General features: G+C 39.6%; 2 protein-coding genes across 2 annotated transcripts in view; both read left to right on the top strand.

Annotated features, from left to right (window-relative positions):
- LOC148348647 (armadillo repeat-containing protein 3-like) overlaps positions 1 to 6,415 on the top strand; it is a 29,671-nt gene extending 23,256 nt beyond the window's left edge. The window contains exons 16-17 of the mRNA XM_088322785.1: positions 1,823 to 1,985; positions 2,053 to 6,415. Of these exons, the coding sequence (XP_088178911.1) occupies positions 1,823 to 1,985; positions 2,053 to 2,250 (361 nt within the window). The 3' untranslated portion in view covers positions 2,251 to 6,415. The remainder of the gene's footprint in view (positions 1 to 1,822; positions 1,986 to 2,052) is intronic.
- Positions 6,416 to 7,555: 1,140 nt separating this feature from the next.
- On the top strand, positions 7,556 to 18,992 carry msrb2 (methionine sulfoxide reductase B2). Its single transcript, XM_088322786.1, has 5 exons — positions 7,556 to 8,886; positions 10,803 to 10,900; positions 17,049 to 17,125; positions 17,733 to 17,880; positions 17,959 to 18,992. The coding sequence occupies exons 1-5, from the start codon at positions 8,784 to 8,786 to the stop codon at positions 18,088 to 18,090; spliced, it is 558 nt and encodes a 185-aa protein (XP_088178912.1). The 5' UTR covers positions 7,556 to 8,783; the 3' UTR covers positions 18,091 to 18,992.
- Positions 18,993 to 19,360: the final 368 nt, after the last annotated feature.

Here is a 19,360-nt window from a genome sequence, read left to right as displayed (position 1 = left end):
AGGAGAGCAAAAAAACGTGGTCGGGATCAGAAACGAGTCGAAAGCCAGGAGAGTAGATGTGTTCTGCATCAAAAAACGGGTCGAAGCTGGGGAACAGACGGGAGTAAACACAGGTGGGATTCAGGGTCGATAAAAGCTTGCCTAGAGTAAACAGGTTCGCAGACGGACTGACAACAGGTGACAAAAAGGAGTGGGTTTAAATAGGGACAGGGAGCCAATCAGAGTCCGAGGCACTTGCCGCCAAAGGAACGGGCGTAATCATGACAAACACTCATCTTTCATTATAGATAAAGGTTGCAAGAACACTGTACTTGTGCATAAACAATGAATGAACTTTGCAAGAACTTTTCAGCGCACGATATTTTTGGTGACGTGATCACACACTTTCGGTCACCATGGCGATCGCGTTCTTGCGGACGTGCACGAAACAAAACACTTTCCAGCCCTGACTTTTTTAGAAAGAATTAAGCTCAGTGTGTACTTATCGATCAATTAGCTAACTACCACACCAACTACACACTTCAATTGCTAGATACAGGAACAACATGTAAAAGTGGGCGCTCCCTCGAAGTGTGGACAGGGATCTAATGGTGATACATCATAATGAAATTATTCTTAAATGGTTGATACGGGTTTATACGTACTGATGAGGAGTGCCAAACCCATTTCAATAGTTAAAATAAAACAAGAGAAAAAAATATATGTTTATGTTTTGGCACTCAAAAACAAAAGCTTATGAAACACATTTATAGGCTGAACACACCCATAAGTTTAGTCATCTTAAATCTAAAAATAAGGTTGATCTATACATTTGATTTTGTTTTTAAGACTGGCCTCATACTACAACCACCAACACAAAAACTGAGTCATTTCGTTTGAAAATTGTCCCAAAAAATAGTAATCAATTAAAGAGACACTGTGTAATGATATTTGCCACCTAGATGTCACTGTATTGTTTTCTTGTGTTTTTGCTTATTATTTAAATCAATACTGTTTAACAAATTATTTTTTTAACACTAGGCGGCACTAAGTAATACAAAATGTCCCTTGAAAAAAATCTGGAGAAGTCCAATTTTGTTGGTGATGGAAAGTATCTTTCTCTGCTTTTGGTGCTTTTGTTGGTCCATGGTGTTTTGTAGACATAAACCTTCAAATTGAAAAAAGCCGAACCTACATATGTCAGGACCAGAACGAAAACAGGACGGGATTGCGTTACGTTTCTCACAAGTTTTATTGAAGGAATGAGGAAGGGCTATGCCCACAATCCGGTCTTCACTGGACGCGGGAAGCAAGTCGCTCTCGTACTCTGTGATCCGTAGTTGGGGACAAAGAGGTCGTAAGCCGGGACGGGAGAGCAGACGTGGTCAGGATCGAAACGGGTCGTCGCCAGAGTCAGACGCGAGCAAAAGCGGGACAGGTGGGAGTCAGGGTCGAAAAAGGCTTGCCTAGTATACACTGAGGTTTGCAGATGGACTGACAGGAATGGGTTCAAATAGTGACAGGGAGCCAATCAGAACCCGCGGCGGTTGGCGCCAAATGAGCGGGCACAGGTGAGTCGCATCAGTCATCATGACAACATATGCGCAAACCTAACTGTTTACGTACATGTGTAACTTTGATGCACAGTCAGCCACAGGCAGAAAATGGTGACCATTTAGCCTATGAGAATGCAGAAATGCAAAAAAATCTAAATTGCAAAAAGTAAACCACGATATTTGCTTTTAAGCGCAAAAAAGCAAGTGGATCGGCCGTTTTTCAACTCAAAATTGACTTACTTTTGACCCAAGTGTTTCATTTTTTAAATGAGCGGGATTCTGAACAGGCAAGTGAGTGACGTCATGGGAGGACCGATCGAGAAAGAAGATCTGCACACATTTGGGTGGCTGCTGCACATTTGTCTGATTAAATGCAAAACGCAGTGTAACGTGATCCCTCTGGGCTTGATCAACAAAGGCTTCTTCTGTCACAGGGCACTTCTTTTCAAGGTTAAGCTCGCCTCATTCCTTTTTAGAATTCTTCCAAACACGTTGACACCTTGTGCCTTTTACGCAGTACTTGGCTGATAGCATCGGCCTGAATTGTACTCTGGTGAGAGGCGACCACAATCGAGCATGGAATGAAGTGCTTCTGAGCAAGGGAGATCCATCCAGCAACGAAAAGCCCTGTCACTACATTGTGGACCTCATGCACCAGCCTGGAACCTTTTACAGAACGCATACACCTGCTGCATTTTTATATTGCAACGTGTAGAGAAAACGTGTCAGAATCCAGTCCTCAAGATCCTGAGCTATGCATCTTTTAAAGCGGGAGTCCCAAACTCAATTTCCTTTGGGGGGCGCCAGAGTTAGGGTCCAGGTAAGGTGGGGCTGCATCGGGTCTTCCGGAATACACTGCAAAAAAGCCCTTCTAGGAAGAAGCAAAAAAATCCTATTAAGTTTTTTTTTCTCATGATGAAACTAGTGTTTTTAAAATTAATTATGAACTTACCACTAGATGGTGCTAATAATACTGGCAACAAGTCTGCCAATATGTTCCTAACACAGAACAAAAGAAAACCCTAACCATTCATAAGCAACGTTCCCTCTAAGCTGCGCGCGTGCGCAATCGCGCACTGCCTGCACATTCTCAGCGCACAAGAAAATCTAGCCAGCGCACAAAAATCAGGGCTCGAAATTGCTAATTAAGTCAAAGTTACAGTCCATGAAGGTAAAAATACACAGGTTCCCCTGATGCTGTTTTCTAAATGCGGTATTTTGAAGTCAATGTCGAACGAAGTTGAAAAGTAAAGTTAGTAGAGTTTTTCGTGTACCGGCTTCTTCGGCTCAGCTCACTAAAGAGAACCGGCTCTTTCGGGTCCCAAACGGCTCTTCAGGTCGTTTTTGCTTCTTTAATCCCCACATGAAAAAAGAAACAAAATGAAGAGAAAAAAGAAGGAAAATTTCAGAAAAAAGCCAGAAAAAAAGAAAAAGAAAGAAACAAAGGAAAAAAAGTAAATAGAGAACAAGAAGAAAAAAGTATCAGCTAGGAAAAAAATAGACACAATAAGATTTTTTCAAAGGAATTAAAAGAAAAATAGAAAAAAAACAGGGAAAAAGAAGAAAAAGTTTGTGTTGCATTCAAATAATTTCCAGTCAATCTTGTTGCCAACATTGTACTTCCACTAAAAATGTGATTAAATACAGTTCTGTATCGTGCAACCGGCTAAATAAGCCCCCAAAAATGTTAGTATTATGCGTCAAAAGAAAAGGGGGGAAAAAAATGAAAATCTTGTGAAAGAATTGTTGTAAAAACAAATGACGTTTGTAGGCCGTACAACTTTTGAGTCAATTCATTCAAAAGTGAAATTTGTTTTTGCATTGCCAGCAACTCAGCAAAATGTAACTTGATGTCAAGTTTTGGACATGTTTGATAATTATTTAGTTGCCACACAGGGGATTGCCGTTGCTCACTGTTGTTTCAAGCGTTGCTCACCGACTTTGTGTGAACACTCAGACCCGTGGAAAATTAGTGGGAACATTGTTCATAAGTATCTTATTTTTTAGGGTGAAATTTCTGCTAACTATAACGAAGATAATGTAAATTCCCAAAAATATTTTTAAAACATCCTTATATCAGGTGTTTTGAAATCTAGGCCAAGGTTAATTTACACAATAACATGTAAAATAATTAGAATATTAATATTATTAATTTGCACATCGATTCTGAAAAATTAAATTTGTAGGAAACCTGTTTGTAATTGAATGACATTTGTGTAATAGAAGATTTTGTGATTTGTCTTCCAAAAATAATTTGTATTAAAAAAAGAAAAATCAGATAAATATCCTTATATCAGGTTTTGACTTCCTGGCCAGGATTAAGTACACAATAGCATGTAACATCATAAAAGAATTGCCCCTCTAGTATTTATTTTTTCAAAATAAAAAAAAACCATTTGTATCCCTGTCTTTGAAGAATCGGAACAGGAGATGCGTAATGTTTCTCACACAAGCTTTATTTTACGGGAATGGGGCAGTCGTGCACATGAACACAAACGCCAGTGATTCGGCGATCGCTGGGCGAAAGAAGAAAGACAGAAGTCTGGCGTGGAACAACAGGAAGCCAGAGACCAACGAGATCGATATCAGTTACACGAGCCGATACCGGACAGATGGTGTCGATACCGGACAGAACGTGAATGACAGGATTGATAACAGATATAGGAGACTGGAAACATAAATCAGACAGAACGAGATAGACGGGAACGATACCAGACACTGGAGACCGGAGAACAATATCAAAACAGGACAAAACAGACGGGATCGATACCGGACAGGATACACAAACAGAGGTTTGTTGACGGACTGACAAAGGGTCTAATTGAGTGAATTTGTGTATTTAAAAATCCAAAAAGAGGAATGCATTAAAGAAATAGATAACATCCTCAGATCACATGTTTTGAAGTTAAATCGAATCAAGTCACATTTATTCGTACAGCCCTTAATCACAAAATGTCTGGAAAGGACTGCACAGGTTACAATGACAATATCCCCTGATCTTAAACTAACATGCAGGCGAGGAAAAACTCAAACCTAAAGCGAGGAAATTGAGAAACCTTGAGAAGGGGCCTCACAAGTGGTAATCCTTTTTCCAGGATGCCCAGGGTGCAATAGATTTAGCATTGGGTACACGAAACATTGAGCAAATCAATAAACGAAAAAATAGGTAATGTAAGAGAAATTATGATCTAAGTCTGCCTTTTATACTATATTCTATACTCTTATAGCCAATATATAATCTTGCTTTTGTAATCTTCATCCGTTTATACACAATACGTGTATTTCGAGTTGTTTTCAGGGGCAGGCGCCTTCAAGGTCAATAGAATAACTTCCTAAGCGCCAAAATAATTTGTCCTTAATTAAAAAATTACGATCTGAAGGCTACTGGCAAGTTTCTCAGGCGACTCTTATCTGTTATCAAACAATAAACTACTGTGGTGTATCACATGAATCATTCTGCTCCTGGGAAAGGAATCTTCTAAAAAAGGTAGCCTTCAAGTACCGTAAATTCCGGACTATAGAGCGCACCTGATTATAAGCCGCACCCACCACATTTTAGGAGGATAGCCGCTTTTGTACTTACACAAGCCGCACCTGTATATAAGCCGCACCTGTATATAAGCCGCATGCGCCCACATTAAAATATGTAACACAATCACAAAATTAACCCAAACCCTACTTTGAGTCCCGCAATTTTAACCCAACATAAAGTACACAGTTCAAAAACCACAGCCGTCAATGAACGGAAAATGATACCGGTACTTAAGATTTGATGCAGACCTGCAGAGTCCGGGTCCCGTTAAAAGTAATCCAAGGAAAAAAAGTGTATATTTCCAAAGGTAAGGGTGGGAAAAATATATATCCACTATTGTCTGCCGTGTTCACAAACACTTACCTTTACCGGTCCACACTTCCCATCATCCCCCGCGTCTGTTACGCCCCTTCTTTTTAATTGGTCAGTGCAAGACTTATCAGAATAAGTGTCCAAAATAAATACAAATAAATACGTTACAAAAATATACAGTTGCAAATACATATTATACATGGTTCCACATATTTACAAAGAAAGACGGTACACCGAGAGTTTTCAAAGCTTTAATAATAATATAACTTTCATCCCAAACCGTGCCTGTGAAGGGTAGCAAAACACTACTGACAACACGCTCGCAATACAGTTAAATGGGTCTGTTAAAAAAAACATACCGTACCCTTAAAAACCCCAAAAACCCCATCACGGTAAACCGTTTTCATCTTTCTCTATATAACTGTTGTCATCAAAGTTTTCCTCCTTTAGTATGGGGAAGAGACTTAGGCATATAGACGTCGTCCCACGCTCCCTTATTCAAAAACACGCTAGCAGCACGCTCGCAAGGTAAAGTGTGCGTGCAGTAGCTCTGTTTCCTTCTTTGTCGGACTGCTCGATTGCGTTTAGCTTGTAAGCTGCGTCATGTGCCTTGAACTCGATCGCCGCTGGCAGCTGTTAGAAAAATTACATAAATTGGCCGCATCACTGAATAAGCCGCAGGGTTGAACGTTTGGGAAAAAAGTAGCGGCTTATAGTCTGGAATTTACGGTATATTATGTTAACTTGCACCCCAGTGGAAGAGAGTACTGTCTTCTTTCCATGTTTATTGTTAGGTTAGAGTGCCCTTTAGTGGCCCGCAGTGTATATCACACCATGTAACCAAAGAAACTTTCCAATTAGATTACTCTTACGTGCACGTGGTTTATTCTATCCTCCAGTCAGATTCCATGTGACGGAATAAGAAAGGCGCACACGCTTCAGTCAGTGAGATCTCATTTAATGGCAATTTAAGAGTGAAATTTGCCTTGTTTTTAATGTACTTGCTTTTCTTTAATAAATACATTTGTAACTCAGAGTCTTATCTCATCCTGACATTGTTTGAAACCTGACGGGTAATATGATTTGTCCAGAAAGTGCACGACAGCAACGATGCCTAAAGCCTTTAAAAATGACCAAAAATGTCTCTGTTGTGTAACCATGGCCCCGATTTCAAACTGTAAAATGATAAAAAGATCAAACCCCCTGTGTGGAGTTTGCATGTTCTCCCTGTGCTTGTGTGGGCTTCCTCTGGGCACTCCGGTTTCCTCCCACATTCTAAAAACATGCATGTCAGGTTAATTGGCCAAATTGTCCCTAGGTGTGAATGAGCGAGTGAAATGTGTCTCCGTGAGCCCTGCGACTGGTAACCAGTTCAGGGTGTCCCCAGCCCACTGCCCAAAGATAGCTGGGATGGGCTCCAGCACCCCCGCGACCCTACTGAGGATAAGTGGCACGGATAATGGATGGATGGATGATAAAAACATGAGTGTTAAATAATGCAACAATTCTGAATCAAGAAATTTGTATGAGTCATTTGTTGATTAGATTTATGATATCATTTAACATATTAAATGAGACATTTATTAAATTCTTAAATCTATTTAAATGTTTGAATAATCTTTCAGTGGTGTCATTATATGCGAGAGGGGTGAGAAGTGCCCAAATCACATGGACTTGGATTTGGTGATTTGAAGCTTTGAATAGATTTAAGTCCAAACAGAAATGTGGTTACAAAAATGGTGTAATAAGATTCATGTAGATGTTGTACAGAGTTTACTTTAAATAACCAATAGATTTCTTTTCTATTTCAGATTTCTTTTCATTTCTGAGTAAGAACGGAGGGATTGTGGGCTTACCTCTGTGCAAAAACAAATGTCTTCATGAAAGTGTCATGTCTTCATGCCCTTTCAAACTGTCGTGCTTTCCCTTACAAAATACAAAATAATCTTACACCATATTTTTTTTTTCAAACGTGTTTATTTATGTAGTTTAACATGTTATATTGTACATGTGTTTCGTTATATCATATATATTGTTAATTAACATTTTGTTGTGAGATCCTGAGTTGCTCGACATGAATGAGGTTTATTATAAAAAAAGTTCAAAAATTCGCTTGGACGTTCACTGTAGAAGGAAAAAAATACATGCAAATATCTCATCTCTTTTATCTCATTAGCTGCACCACTTATCCTCAGTAGGGTCGCGGGGGTGCTGGAGCCCATCCCAGCAATCATCGGGCAGTGGGCAGGGGACACCCTGAACTGGTTGCCAGCCAATCGCAGGGCACACAGGGACAGACAACTCGCTCGCTCATTCACACCTAGGGACAATTTGGACCGGCCAATCCACCTGAAATGCATGTCTTTGGAATGTGGGAGGAAACCGGAGTGCCCGGAGGAATCCCACGCAAGCACGGGGAGAACATACAAACTCCGCACAGGAAGTCCGGTAGCTGGATTTGAACCCACTCAGGAGGTTCCCAAGACTTTAGAACTGTGTAACCACTGCTCCGCCGTGCTGCCTACATGCAAATATAATTAAATAAAATAATACATTTTCTTATTCAAATTATGAATTCATTTTCTGCATTAAATTATTGTTGCTAATATACTGATTGAAGGGATAACCACAAACATGTCTTTTTTCGTTTTCTCAATTTATACTTCCTTTTTCACTTAACTTCTTTATACAACATAATCATTCGTAATATAATGCATCAAAGCAAGTGAGCCGTTTGAGAGCCGGCTCTCTTTAATGAGTTGAGCCGAAAAAGCCAGTTCTCTAAAAAGAGACGGACTTCCTTTCACTACATAACTACCACATGAAATCCGAGGCGGCAGATGCATGCGCACAGTAGTATCAAACCGCTCGCTTTGTTTGCCACAAAAAAAAAACATACAGAGATAGAAGCTTCCGCGGAAAACTCCTTTGACTTGATTGATTTGCCGTTTGGTGATAGTCGGCGTATACCGGATGGTACCCATAATTGACAAATTTGCGTTTTTCCAAACAGATTTTCTTGTACGTCGTACACGTCTTAAAATGCATAATAAACATAGTTTGTACAGCAAAAACATACAGGTTGACAGGTATGAGTATTTCAGTTTAGTTTTGACATTACACAAAACAGCCGCACCTCGCTCCAAAATCTATTCTGAAATAGAAAAAGTAGTCTATTGGTTATTTAAGGACAAAGTTCATATCCGTTTTTTACAGGACACCCTATAGTTCTGTTAAATATCCAACCTATGTGCAACATTCCACCCAGAAACTTCACACTTTGGACATTGGCCAGCGATTAAAAGGAGCGAACCCAGTCGACTCTGACCTACATTATAGAAAAACATATCATAGGTTCAACAGTTTCGGAACAGCAGCGCTAAGACTCTCCAAGTCCTGCAAACATGTCTCGTTTAGTCTCACGGATCATTGTCTTATCCAAGCGGTCTCGGGCCGCGTTATCGGCGGTAGGACGGAGTAACTCAGCTTTCCTTCACACAAGTGCAGGTAAGTTAATTGAAATGTGAGGATGAAACTTCTGAAGCAGGCATGTCAAACAAACGGCTCCGATACACTGGTTTTGTCCGATACACTTTGAATTTCTGATCATGTTAAAAAAAACAAAAAAGAAGCAAGTCTTTAAGTCATTTCTATCAAAAATTGTGATTTTTAAAAGACTGTAATTGCAAACCAAATACTCTCTCCCGCCGATAGAGGGCAGTGTAGAGTTTTTATAGTATGATGAGTTGGATCAGGTGTAAATCTTCATTTAATCATGCTTTTTTTTCAATTGTTTATGGATTATTGTGTGTAGAAAAGGGGCTCCCTACTTACGACCAATGTTCCCTCTATTTTCCGAGCTGTTACTTTTTTCTTTTTGTTCTCTATTTACTTTTTTCCTACATTTCTTTTTCTTTTTTTCTCAGCTTTTTTCTAAACTTTTCCTTCTTTTTTCTCTTCCTTTTGTTTCTTTTTTTCTCAGCTTTTCACTACTTTTTCATTTTGGTATTTTTTTCTTTTTTGTTCTATTCCCACCTTCTTTAAGTCATTTTGTGTATAATTTTACATAATATTTGGTCATGTTGGGATTAAAGAAGCAAAAACATCCTGAAGAGCCGTTTAGGACCCGAAAGAGCCGGTTCCTTTTAGTGAGCCGAGCCGAAGAAGCCGGTTCCCCGACAAACTCTACTACCTTTACTCAACTTCGTTCGACTTCAAAATACCGCATTTAGGACACAACGTCAGGGGAACCCGTGTATTTTTACCTTCATGCACTGTAACTTTGACTTAAGTCGCCTCTTAATTGGTAATTTTGAGCCCTCATTTTTGTGCACTGGCTAGATTTTCTTGTGCGCCGAGAATGTGCGAGCAGTGCGCAATTGCGCACGCGCGCAGCTTAGAGGGAACACTGCTTACGACCATTCGACTTACGCAAAACAGTAGATACGAACATCTTTTTCGGGATATCTAAAAATATCCGGACGTTGCTGTGAGTTAGATTTTGTAATGTGTGCACCTTTGTCCGAGTAGAGGACAGTGCTGCAGTGCTTCTTTCCGCCGTGAGAGGTCACCCAGCGTCCATTTCAAAGAAGAAATCCGGCTTCTACTTCCTTGTTTGTGTGCATACACACTGCACTGTATCTCTAGCACGCTAAGAACTTTGACGTTTTTATTGTTTAATATCTTTTGCATCCGTTCAATATGGTTGGTGTAAATTGTAAAGAAGAGGCGAGCCGTTTCTTTTGAAACAAAAGTGGAATAAGAAAGCCTGATGCGGTTGAGAAAATGGTCGGAAGGTTTTTTTTCGGCCACTTTTTGCCACGGAGGAGGAAGTAGCCTAAGTTTTGAAGCCCATTTTCCAAGCATAAGTTAAACTTAACTTTAGTTAGCATATTGTTTTAGGAAATGTTTATTTTTTTAGGACAAAACAATACAGGTTACAAGCCTTAAACATACGTATATAAGCCTTAAACATACGTATATAAACCTTAAACATACAAAATATAGCACTGAACCATCTTAAGAACAAATTCAACTTACGAACCTAACTCCGGAACCTAACTTCGTCTATGTAGGGTAGGGTACTAATTTAGGTGTTTCGGGTTGTTGGGTGGGGATAAAGAAAGGGATTATATTGTCTTATTGTACTCTGAACGTTTTTATCTAGCACTTTGAGAAGCAATTTGTTAAAAGTGCTCTACAAATAAAGTTGATTTAATTTGATTTGATTGATGCGTAGGCAAACGATACAGCATAATACTGAAAAACAAAGCTAACAATTTGAAGTTGATATTCTCTTACTGATCTGGCCCGCCTCAAAACAGAAAGTTTGGATCCGAGTTTGACATCACTGCTCTGAAGTCGCCAACTTTGATCGGTACGGTAAAAGTCATCTTTCTGAATAATTCCGCAACTCTACTCAGGCCTGAAATCTCTCACTCGATATAATGAGACGACAGACTGGCAAAAAAAACTCTCGCCTGAGCAATACGTGGTCACGAGAGAAAGGGGAACTGAGGTGGTAAGTAGAACAACACATTTTATAAACACGTCAGCCGAGTTATATGGACTTTGCTTTTCCCTTATTGATCCTATGGAGCCACACGTATCCAAGTGCTGATAACCAGTGTTAGACGCATTACTGGAAATAAAAAGTTACCGTATTTTCCGCACTATAAAGGCGCACCGGGTTATAGGGCGCACCCCCAAAAAATAGTTTTTGGTCCTATATTTTCCATACATAAGGCGCACCGGATTATAAGGCGCTACAATGGGAACGTCGACAAAACAGTCAGATAGTTCAGTCAAACTTATTACCTCCTTAACATTCCGAAAGAAGCAAATACGTGTCTCAGACATGTACGGAAACAGTGTCTGTACGATGTCACCAATCACTCAAATGCATCGTTCCAAATATGAATGAATGAATGAAAACTTTATTTCGAACATAAAAATAAAAACAGGACAAAAACAATGAATCAACAACGAAATAATGTCACACATGTTCGAAAAGGGGTAGTCAGAAGCAGATGCTTATTTTTCCTACCCCTTTATCTTCCCTATAAAACACATTTTATATATAGCTCCTCTTATGTCCAATACAACAAAATCTCATGGATATACTTATTAAATAGGTCAGATATCAATAATTATAATAGTTACAATAATCACATACTTTATACACTAATCTTCGCAATACCCATCCCTCAACGTCATAATGCGCATAATGTCACTGCGGCACCAGTGATAATATCAATAAAAATAAACACAATACTTATAACAGTTCTGATGTGATAATAGAACAATAACAACAAGTTAGCCATAGTTTGAAGTGCAGTATTTCCAGTCTCCCTCATATCCCATTTTCTTCATCTCTGTATTTCGCCAGTAATGCTTTTTTATATTTAAATTTGAACACATGTATATTTGGACATTGTTTGATTTCATTTTGCAAATTATTCCAAAGTCTGACTCCACACACAGACACACACATACTTCTCCTGGTGGTTCTCACCTTTGGGATTTTGAATTCACCACAGCCCCTCAAGTTATAATTTCCCTCTTTCCGAGTGAATAATCTTTGTATGTTTTCTGGCACTATGTTTTTGTTGACCTTAAATAACAGTTGTGAAGTGAAAAATTTTATTAAATCATCCAATTTCAATAAATTGGACTGCATGAATAAAATATTGGTATGATCCCGATATCCTACCCTGTGTATGGTTCTTATTGCACGTTTTTGAAGGATAAAAAGGGGCTGTAGTGAACTTTTGTAATTATTGCCCCAGACTTCTGCACCATAGGTTAAATATGGCAGAACTAGAGAACAATATAATAAATACAATGCATTAAAATGTAAAAGAACTTTGGTTTTATTAATTATTGAAATGCTTTTAGATACCTTTGTTTGTATGTGTCTGATGTGTGTTTTCCAACTTAATTTATTGTCTATTATGACCCCTAAAAACTTAATTTCTGATACAATGTCTATCGTGACACCATCCGTTTTTACTTCTAAATCTTGATTTGCCTTACGATTACCAAAGAATATTACTTTGGTTTTATTTAAATTTAAAGATAATTTATTTATATCCATCCATACTTTTAGGTTAATTAGTTCACGATTAATACAGGTTACCAAATCCATATAGTTATCATTTGAATAGAAAATGTTAGTGTCGTCTGCAAATACTACTATTTTCAATAGTTTTGAAACATTAAAAATATCGTTAATATATAAATTAAATAGCTTTGGTCCCAGGATAGAACCCTGTGGTACTCCACAACAGATGTCCAAATATTCAGATGAAAACTCTTCCATTTTTACATATTGCTTCCTCCCCGTCAAATAACTTTGAATCCATTTCAAAGCCACTCCCCTGATGCCATATCTTTCCAGTTTTTTTAATAGTATATTATGATTAATGGTATCAAATGCTTTTTTTAAGTCAATAAATACCCCGACTGCGTATCTCTTCTTTTCCATACTGTGGGTGATTTCTTCTACTGCATCAATAATTGCCATTGTTGCTGATCTGTTTGCTCTAAAACCATATTGACTTTCATTAATCAATTTATGTTTATCTACAAATTGTTCTAGTCTATTATTGTAAAGTCTCTCTAATATTTTAGAGAACTGAGGAAGCAGAGATATCGGTCTATAGTTTGTAAAAATGTGCTTGTTCCCATTTTTGTATATTGGTATAACTTTTGCTATTTTCATTTGATTTGGAAATGTGCCTGTTAGAAATGATAGATTACAGATGTAGGTCAATGGTTTCACAATGCTGTTTATAATTTGCTTAATTAGTACCATATCGATGTCAAAACAATCCATAGACGTTTTGTTTTTACAGTTGTTAACCACGTCTAAGATTTCTGATTCCGTAACCCCGGATAAAAACATGGTCTTGGAGTTCATTTTTATCAGTGACTCAAATTGTTTACCACTGCACTCTGGGATATTTGCAGCGAGCTCTGGTCCAACATTTACAAAATAACTATTAAAATTCTCCACAACTTGATTTAAATTATAATTTTCACTGTTCTTATCAATAAAATAGTTTGGATATGCATTGCTTACATTCTTTCCTTTTATTATACTATTTAATATATCCCAAATCCCTTTGATATTACTTTTGTTATGATGTAATAAATTGGTATAGTATAATTTCTTGCTTCATTCGGAAGGTTAAAGTCTTGGGATACAAGAAATGCCAAACATTTCTTAGTTTCCATTTTATTTTTTGCTGGCAACTGTGTGGACAGCAAAGTAAGAATTTTATTGTGCAGGGAAACGGGGTTCTTTACTGTGCATATGACAATAAACACCTTGAATTGAATTTAGTTTAAAAATAGACTCATCACAGAAACATTAAGCCCGTTCTAAAACAAGATACCGGGAAAATATAAAGCCGCATAGCTCACCTAAGTTCTCTTGCAGCCATCACGTTCAATAATGATACGTAACCATGGTCTTCTTACAACCGTGAGTGTAGTAAATCCAGGAGAGTAAAATATTTACAAATACAGAATGGTAAAAAATGTTTTCTCTATGCCGAAGTGCAACCCAACGTGTGATTCACATTCATCTTTTTCGGCCAATTGCAGGCTTTGTTTCGCCCCTTTAGCCTATGCGAGCCTGTAAATGATAAAAAGGATCCGCCTCCTTTACCTCCGAATAACTTTAGCCAATAGTGACTGATTCAAATGATGATTGACACATTGGTTAGTAAATGAAACGCCGGTATATAAATCCCAGCATACACTGCGGACGACTTCGCCTTCGGGGGAAAATCGAGTCGGCTGCTGCTTGCCTTAGTTGCAAGACTTTGCGACTTAATATTGATTCATATAAAAGGCGCACTGTATTATAAAGGCGCATGGTCAGCTTTTAGAAAAAAAAAAGGCTTTAAGGTGCGCCTTATAGTGCGGAAAATACGGTAATTGAGTTAAATCCTCCAAATTACTGACGCCAAAATGTAGCATATTACTCTGAAAGTAACAATCCGTAAATTCCCAGGATTATATGTTGCACCTATCCTCTTGTCACCAAAGCATTGTTCCTGTACTGCTGCATGAGTTTTTTTCACTATGCTCTCTGTCACAAACTGGACCAAAACAAACTTATCTTTTACATAGCGGCTTGAATCATTGGCCTACACCCCCCCAGCCTCATAAACCTAAAGAACAGGTCCATCATCCAACGAGAGACCAGAATAGTCCAGGATACCCAAAACACTAACACGTGCTGATACAGGACAATAAGATTTAGGAAGGCCAGCATTGGGAAAAGCCTGATCCCCTCTGCCATCACCCTTTTAAACAACAGGCCCAAATGACTCATCCAATCCACAGGGTTGGGTAGGGTTACTTTAACTGGATTACTTTCAATTACTTTTGGATTACTCCAATACCAAATATGCTAATTAAAGACAAAAGAAACTAAATATGAATAAAATTACTCAATTTTGTGCAGGCTTGGGGAGTAACGGACTACATGGAACGCCAAAAATGATGTTGGCAAGCTGTTTGGATTTATTTTTATTTTGTTTCTGTCGCATTTTATGTTAGTTTTGCCTCATCAGGCCCGCTAAGGGATTGAATCCGGAGAAATATGTCAACTTGATGTTGCCAAAGCCAGGTGCCTCTCACAAAGACATTGTCTCATCTCTCATCTCATCAGCTCCACCGCTTATCCTCAGTAGGGTCGCGGGGGTGCTGGAGCCCATCCCAGCAATCATCGGGCAGTGGGCAGGGGACACCCTGAACTGGTTGCCAGCCAATCGCAGGGCACACAGGGACAGACAACTCGCTCGCTCATTCACACCTAGGGACAATTTGGACCGGCCAATCCACCTGAAATGCATGTCTTTGGAATGTGGGAGGAAACCGGAGTGCCCAGAGGAAATCCACACAAGAACGGGCAGAACATACAAACTCCGCACAGGAAGTCCGTTAGCTGGATTGTAACCCACACAGAAGGTTCCCAGGACCTTAGAACTGTGCTGCACACGCGCTAACTACTGTGCCGCCGTGCTGCCCCAAAGACATTGTACTTGTTTTTATTTCTCTCGCTCTCTCTTTTCTCCCACTCTCTGTCTCTTTCACTCTCTGTCTCTCTTTGCCTCTTCCTTTGTCGCGCTTTGTCTCTTTCTCTCTCTGTGACTCTTTAACTTCTTTTGCTCTAACTTCCTTTTTTTCCTTTTCTCTCTTTTCTCTTTCTCTCTTCCTACCCTTTGCGCTTTCTTTTTTCTTTTCTCTCCTTCCGTCTTTCTATTTCTCTTTGGATTTCTTTCTTCTTCTCCCTTTCTTTCCCCCTCTCTCACAACTTCTTTTTATCTCTTGTTTCTCCCGCTCTTTCCCTCCCTCTCTTTTTCTTTCTTTGTCCCGCCCTCTCTCCTTTTTCCTCCCTCTCTGATTGGCTCCATGTCCCTTGTTAAACAGAGTCCTGTCAATCCCCTGTTGTCAGTCCGTCTGCGGACCTCTGTTTATACAAAGCAAGCCTTTTTCGACAATGACTCCCACCTGTCCCGTTTTGTTCCCGTTTGTCTCCGCCTACGATCTGTTTTGATCCCAACCAAGTCTGCTCCCCCGTCCCGGCTTATGACCTATTTTTGATCCGACTACGTCTACTCTCCCGTCCTGGCTTACGACTCGTTTCCGACCCCGACCACGCTTTTGCTCTCCATGTCCCAGCTACCGACCTGTTTTTCCCTCCCTGACACCATCGCTCGCAACGGAAGATCCACTTCCATATTCGGATCACAATCCGAGTGCGAGAACGGCTTGCTTCCCACGTCCAGCGAGCATCGGATCGCGGGCGCTGTCCTCCCTCTTTCTTTCAATAACATTGTGGGAAAACGTTACGCGATTGGGTCCACCCTGTGTGCTGGTCGTGACAATTTTTACTTGTTTTTTTATTAAAATGATAAACAATACTATTTAAATGATGCTGCATTTTCTAATTTGGCAAGTCTTAGACAATTTAACTCATTTAAGTATAATTGTTACTTAGGTAAATATGATCATTTTGCTCTTTAATTTTCTTGCATTACTCTTAATAATGCCTGCCATCTTTTTGTTGCCATTAATGTGTGTAGACGACAAACATCAATTTTACCGAGCATTTTTCTGTCCCGTTTTCAGTGAGTATAATTTGAAAAAGATTATGAATTACTGTCAAGACCATAACGGAAACAGGACCCACTTGAGTGCGTTTCTCTTAGTTTTATTGGGAAGAAGGGAAAGGATAGTACACACGATCCGTATATCGCTGGTCACGGGGAGAAGGTTGCTTAGACGCTGAAGTGGTATTTCCATGGCGAGTGACGGCGGTGTCAAGAGCGGAAAAAAACAGATCAGTAGCTGGGACGGGGGAGCAAAAATCGTGGTCGAGATCAGAAAAGGGGTCGGAGCCGGAAAACAGACAGGAACCAGAACAGGAGAAAGTCAGGGTTGAAAAGCTTGCCAAGCGTAAGCTGAGGTTCGCAGACGGACTGAAAACCGGTGACAGAAAGACGGGGGTTTAGACGGTGACAGGTAGCCAATCAGCGTCCGAGGCAGTTGGCGCCAAAGGAGCAGGTTCAGGGTGCCTCGCATCAGTAATCCTGACAATAACTCTTATTGCATCTTCTTTTCCCCGTTTTTTTATTTGCAATTGTTCCCAGCCCTTTAGCGGAATCTACCTGAACCACTCTGAAAAAGGAATGTACCACTGTGTCTGCTGTGACTCTCCACTCTTCAGGTAAGTCTGTGGTTGAATGTTAACATCTTTAATTCCTATTTGAGTAAAGGTTATTCTATTCTGTATCATATATAATGTTTGTTCAAACACTTCACAAATCGTCTCCCGGCCAGTGGCGTGCATTGAGGTGTCTGGAGGCACAGTTTGGTTTACTACTAAATGAACCAACTGTATATCTGATTCATTATTTCATTGGCAGAGCAAGATATCAATATATAAACTGGTGCATAGAAAAACAATGTTATATTGTCTTACTTAACCTATAAAGCAATGTTCCCTATAAGCTGCGTGGGTGCGCAATTGCGCACTGCTCGTACATTCTCAGCGCACAAGAAAATCTAGCTAGCGCACAAAAATGGGGGCTCAAAATTACTAATGAATAATTAGTGATTAATTTGCACTCAATAAATGTAACTTGTATTCAATCGTGTAAAATCCTTTATAGTCAAATGTATCAAATCCTTCATAACGTCACCTGCACCAGGACTTAGACTTGGTTTGACCTACTTCAACTCTAGTCTCCTTTTTGTGGGTACCAGTCCGTGCAAACATGTCCCTTAATATTTGATACATTTTACAATAACGTTGTGTTAAATCGTCCCTATAGCTCAGAAGCTAAGTACGACTCTGGGACAGGCTGGCCGGCTTTCAAAGAAGCCCACGGCACTTGGGAGCGAGACGAAAGTCATTCCTCCATCCTTCGTCGCCCCGACAACAGCTTGGGGAGCGCCAGCGTGGAGGTCATTTGTAAAAATGTGAGTACTACATCACTCAAAGATTTCCAACTCATTTCAAACGTTTTACTTTGAGTGTGTACTGTTTTTTCCTCACAGTGCGATGCCCATTTGGGTCACATATTTGAGGATGGGCCAGACCCGACAGGTCAGCGCTTCTGTATTAACAGCGTGGCCCTCACCTTTAAGCCCAGAGACGGCAACAAACCTGGAACAAGTGAAGAAAATTGATATATGTGGATAAAGAGGATAAATAAACAAAAGCTGGAGGTGCATCGGAAACTCTTCTCGAAATAGTGCAATAAAAAGTAGACGCTCCCCTACTTACGACCATTCGACTTACAAAAAACGGTAGATACGAACATCCGGACATTGCTGTATGTTAGATTTTGTATTGTGTGCACCTTTTTCCGAGTACAGGACAGTATTGTAGTGCTTCTTTCCGCCTCTACCGGCGTGCGGCGCTGTGAGAGGTCATCCAGCATCCAACCCCGAAGAAGAAATCCGCTTGCTTTTCCTAGTTTGTGTGTAAACATACAGTGCTGAATCCCCAGAAATTTTATTGTTTAATATCTCATGCGTCCATTCACTATGGTTGGTGTAAAGTGTAAAAAAGAGGCGAGCCGTTTCTTTTGAAATGAAAGTGGAATAAGAAAGCTTGATGCGGTTGAGAAAATGGTTGGATCGATTTTTTTTCGTCCACTTTCTGCCACGGAGGAGGAATTTGCCTAACTCTTGAAGCCCATCTTCCAAAAGTAAGTTTAACTTAATTTTATTTATCTTCATAGAGCATATTATTTATTAAACCGTTATTTCTCAGTACAAAACAATACAGGTGACTTATACAAGCCTTAAATCTACTTATATAAACCTTAAAAATACAAAATACAGCACTGAAGCAACTTACGAACAAATTCAACTTACGAACGATCGTCCCGAATCTCGTTCGCAAGTAGGGCAGCGTCTGTAATGCTCCGACATTTGGCAGCAACAACATTTCAAACTAAGTCGAAACTTTTCCAAGCAATTAAGGAATTATTTGGTGGATTTTGAAGCATTCATAATCTTCTGTTGTTCTGTTTGTGTCACTGAATTCTACTTATTTCTTAATTTGAATAAATCGTTTCATATTTTGAGGTTTGTTTTTTAGTGTGTGTGTGTCCTTATTCAAAATATTTCATGAATTGTTCTCTCTGATCTAATCAACGTACCCCTATACTATTTTTCAGCCAAACTCCTTACCAACTAATGTCGTTTACCCCCTAAAAATATCCATCCATCCATTATCTGCACCGCTTATCCTCAGTGCTGGAGCCCATTCCAGCTATCTTCGGGCAGTTGGCAGGGGACACCCTGAACTGGTTGCCAGCCAGTCACAGGGGTAGACAACTCGCTTGCTCACTCACACCTAGGGACAATTTGGACAGGCCAATAAAAACTATAAATATCTGTCCAGTTCAACGTGAAAAGAAAGAAAAAATAAATATAAAACACGCTTCTT

This window comes from Urocampus carinirostris, chromosome 18 (assembly GCF_059441175.1).
Source record: "Urocampus carinirostris isolate Australia breed hairy pipefish chromosome 18, RoL_Ucar_1.0, whole genome shotgun sequence".
In the NCBI taxonomy this organism is placed as follows: domain Eukaryota; kingdom Metazoa; phylum Chordata; class Actinopteri; order Syngnathiformes; family Syngnathidae; genus Urocampus; species Urocampus carinirostris.
The sequence above is the reverse complement of the archived record's forward strand: the minus strand, read 5'-3'. Positions and strand labels throughout refer to the sequence as shown.

Bases quoted from the DNA above. Each gene is read 5' to 3' on its own strand.
- msrb2 (XM_088322786.1), top strand. From the start codon at position 8,784: ATGTCTCGTTTAGTCTCACGGATCATTGTCTTATCCAAGCGGTCTCGG. The intron at 8,887-10,802 runs GTAAGTTAATTG...AACTCTACTCAG, and splicing joins TTTCCTTCACACAAGTGCAG to GCCTGAAATCTCTCACTCGA. The intron at 10,901-17,048 runs GTAAGTAGAACA...AATTGTTCCCAG, and splicing joins GAGAAAGGGGAACTGAGGTG to CCCTTTAGCGGAATCTACCT.